This window comes from Myotis davidii, unplaced genomic scaffold (genome assembly GCF_000327345.1).
Source record: "Myotis davidii unplaced genomic scaffold, ASM32734v1 scaffold555, whole genome shotgun sequence".
Lineage (NCBI taxonomy): Eukaryota > Metazoa > Chordata > Mammalia > Chiroptera > Vespertilionidae > Myotis > Myotis davidii.
Window position 1 is genome coordinate 1311753 of NW_006286315.1, and position 1919 is coordinate 1313671.

General features: G+C 60.9%; 1 protein-coding gene across 1 annotated transcript in view; it reads right to left on the reverse strand.

Moving 5' to 3' along the window:
• UBALD1 (UBA like domain containing 1) overlaps positions 1–970 on the reverse strand; it is a 6113-nt gene extending 5143 nt beyond the window's left edge. The window contains 1 exon segment of the mRNA XM_015560104.1: positions 326–970. Coding sequence (XP_015415590.1) covers positions 326–604 — 279 coding nt within the window. The 5' untranslated portion in view covers positions 605–970.
• Between the last annotated feature and the right edge of the window lie 949 nt (positions 971–1919).

Below are 1919 nucleotides of genomic sequence, written 5' to 3' on the forward strand. Positions count from 1 at the left end.
CTCCTCCTCCCACCCCCTCCTCCTGAGGGGCTATTGAGGCAGCAGCCATCATTGCACCCCCTGCTGGCGCTAGCCACAATCGCTCCATGCCATCAGCATGTGCAAGCAGGGCCAGCGTTGTCAGCAGCAGAGGCAGGAGCAGGGCTGCCAACAGACAGGGGACTTGGAGCTGCAGCAGGAGGGGCCGATCAGGGGCATGGAGGATGGGCCGAGATCCATCCCTGTGCCCACTGCAGCCTCATGACCCACAGCTCCTTCCAAGGTGCACGAATTCATGCACTGGGCCCCCACTATATAAATAAAAATCAATGAAAGCAATCAATACAAGAATTGAGGTTTTACAGCCCTGCACGCGCCGCTTCCGGTTGACCAGCACGAACTGATTGATCATGACCTGGTGCTTAAGCTCATCCATGTTCACGGACATGGCGCCACCACCGCCGCGCTGCCCGCTCCTCCGCTTCACGCGTCCACCATTAGCGAGCCGGCTCCGGCTAATACAAATATTTACTGTGCGGCTCTGACTCACCGAGCCTCGCCTGGCTCCGGGGCTGCGGGGGGCATGCTGGGAGATGTAGTCCGCCCGCGCCCGCCCGCGCTCCATCGGGGGCTGTGGACCGAACTGTCCGACGTCGGGCACCTACTGTGTGCAGAGGCGGGCCGTGACGAGAGCTGGGCATCCGCGCCCCTCCCTGGCACTAACGGGGGTCGACAGGTGGAGGCCACAGAGGTCTTTGTCAAAACCCTGGCGAACCCGGGTGTGGTTGGCATCCCTCTGGTGAGTGGGCGCACCCTTTGAGGGAGAGGGTCCTAGCAGGTTTGGCACAAATCAGCAGCACTAAGCCGCGAGGCCCCAGAGATCTGGAAAATAGTAGGCGCCTATATTCGTTCAGAGAATAAATAAACTTGCCCTTTAAAACTCTGCTCAAAATCACCGCCTCCAGGAAGCCTTCCAAATCTCCCCAACACCCCAAGCGCATCACCCCGCACTTGGGAAGCGGGTCCCTCCCTGGCCTGGCGCTCGGCCAGGTACACAGTAGGCCCGAGCAACTTCAGGGGTTAGGTAGGAATGGCACCCTGAATGGCCGGCGAGGCCGGCAGTCTTGGTTGTCTCGGGGTTCCTTCCCTGCGACGCTCCCACTTTCCCACGCAAAATCTGGTGCTCTTTGCCGGAAATCTCGCCTTAACCTGCAGGCGCCAGGACCGCGCGGAGCCAGTTCCGGAAAAGGCCCCGAACTCCTATACCCAGAATGCTCCAGTTTATTTGCAACATACGGTCCCGAGTGACGTCAAGTGAGTGAGGCTCCGTCTCTGCCAATGGGCGACCGCAGGGTGTTAGGACCTGGCCATATAAGGTAAACAAAGCTGGCCGCCCAATGCGGTGGCGTTTGGGGCGGGCCCTGAGGCTGAGCGGACCTATGTGTCACGTGGCGGGCGGGGGCGGGGCTGAAGAGCGCTGGGGTGGGGCGCTGCGAGAAGTGTTTACAGCCCTGCACGCGCCGCTTCCGGTTGACCTCTGGGTTCTACGGTCCTGGGTCCTGGGTTGGGCCAGGGGGGCGGCAAGCTCGGAACCGAGCCGGGACCGGGAGTCGAGAAGCCTCGGGAGGAGGAGTGGCGCGGTCACCGCTCCAAATGACCTTGCCCCGGTTCCTCGCTTCCTAGGCCAGTTTCACTTGTTGGGCCCTGACTCTGTCCCGAACTCCGACGTGACCCGGGTACAGAGAGAGAGCAAACCCTAAAGGGGTCCGCTGGTGGCGGGGCTGGGGTGGGGGCGCGTGTCAGAAACCCCAAGGACAAATGAGTTGCAAGTGTGGGAAGTGCTCTCAGGAAACATACACGTGGTGGGTTAAAGGCCACTGAAGGGTTTTAATAGAGCTGATCCGTTATCCACATTAGAATCACTGGCTGTGGCGGCGTGG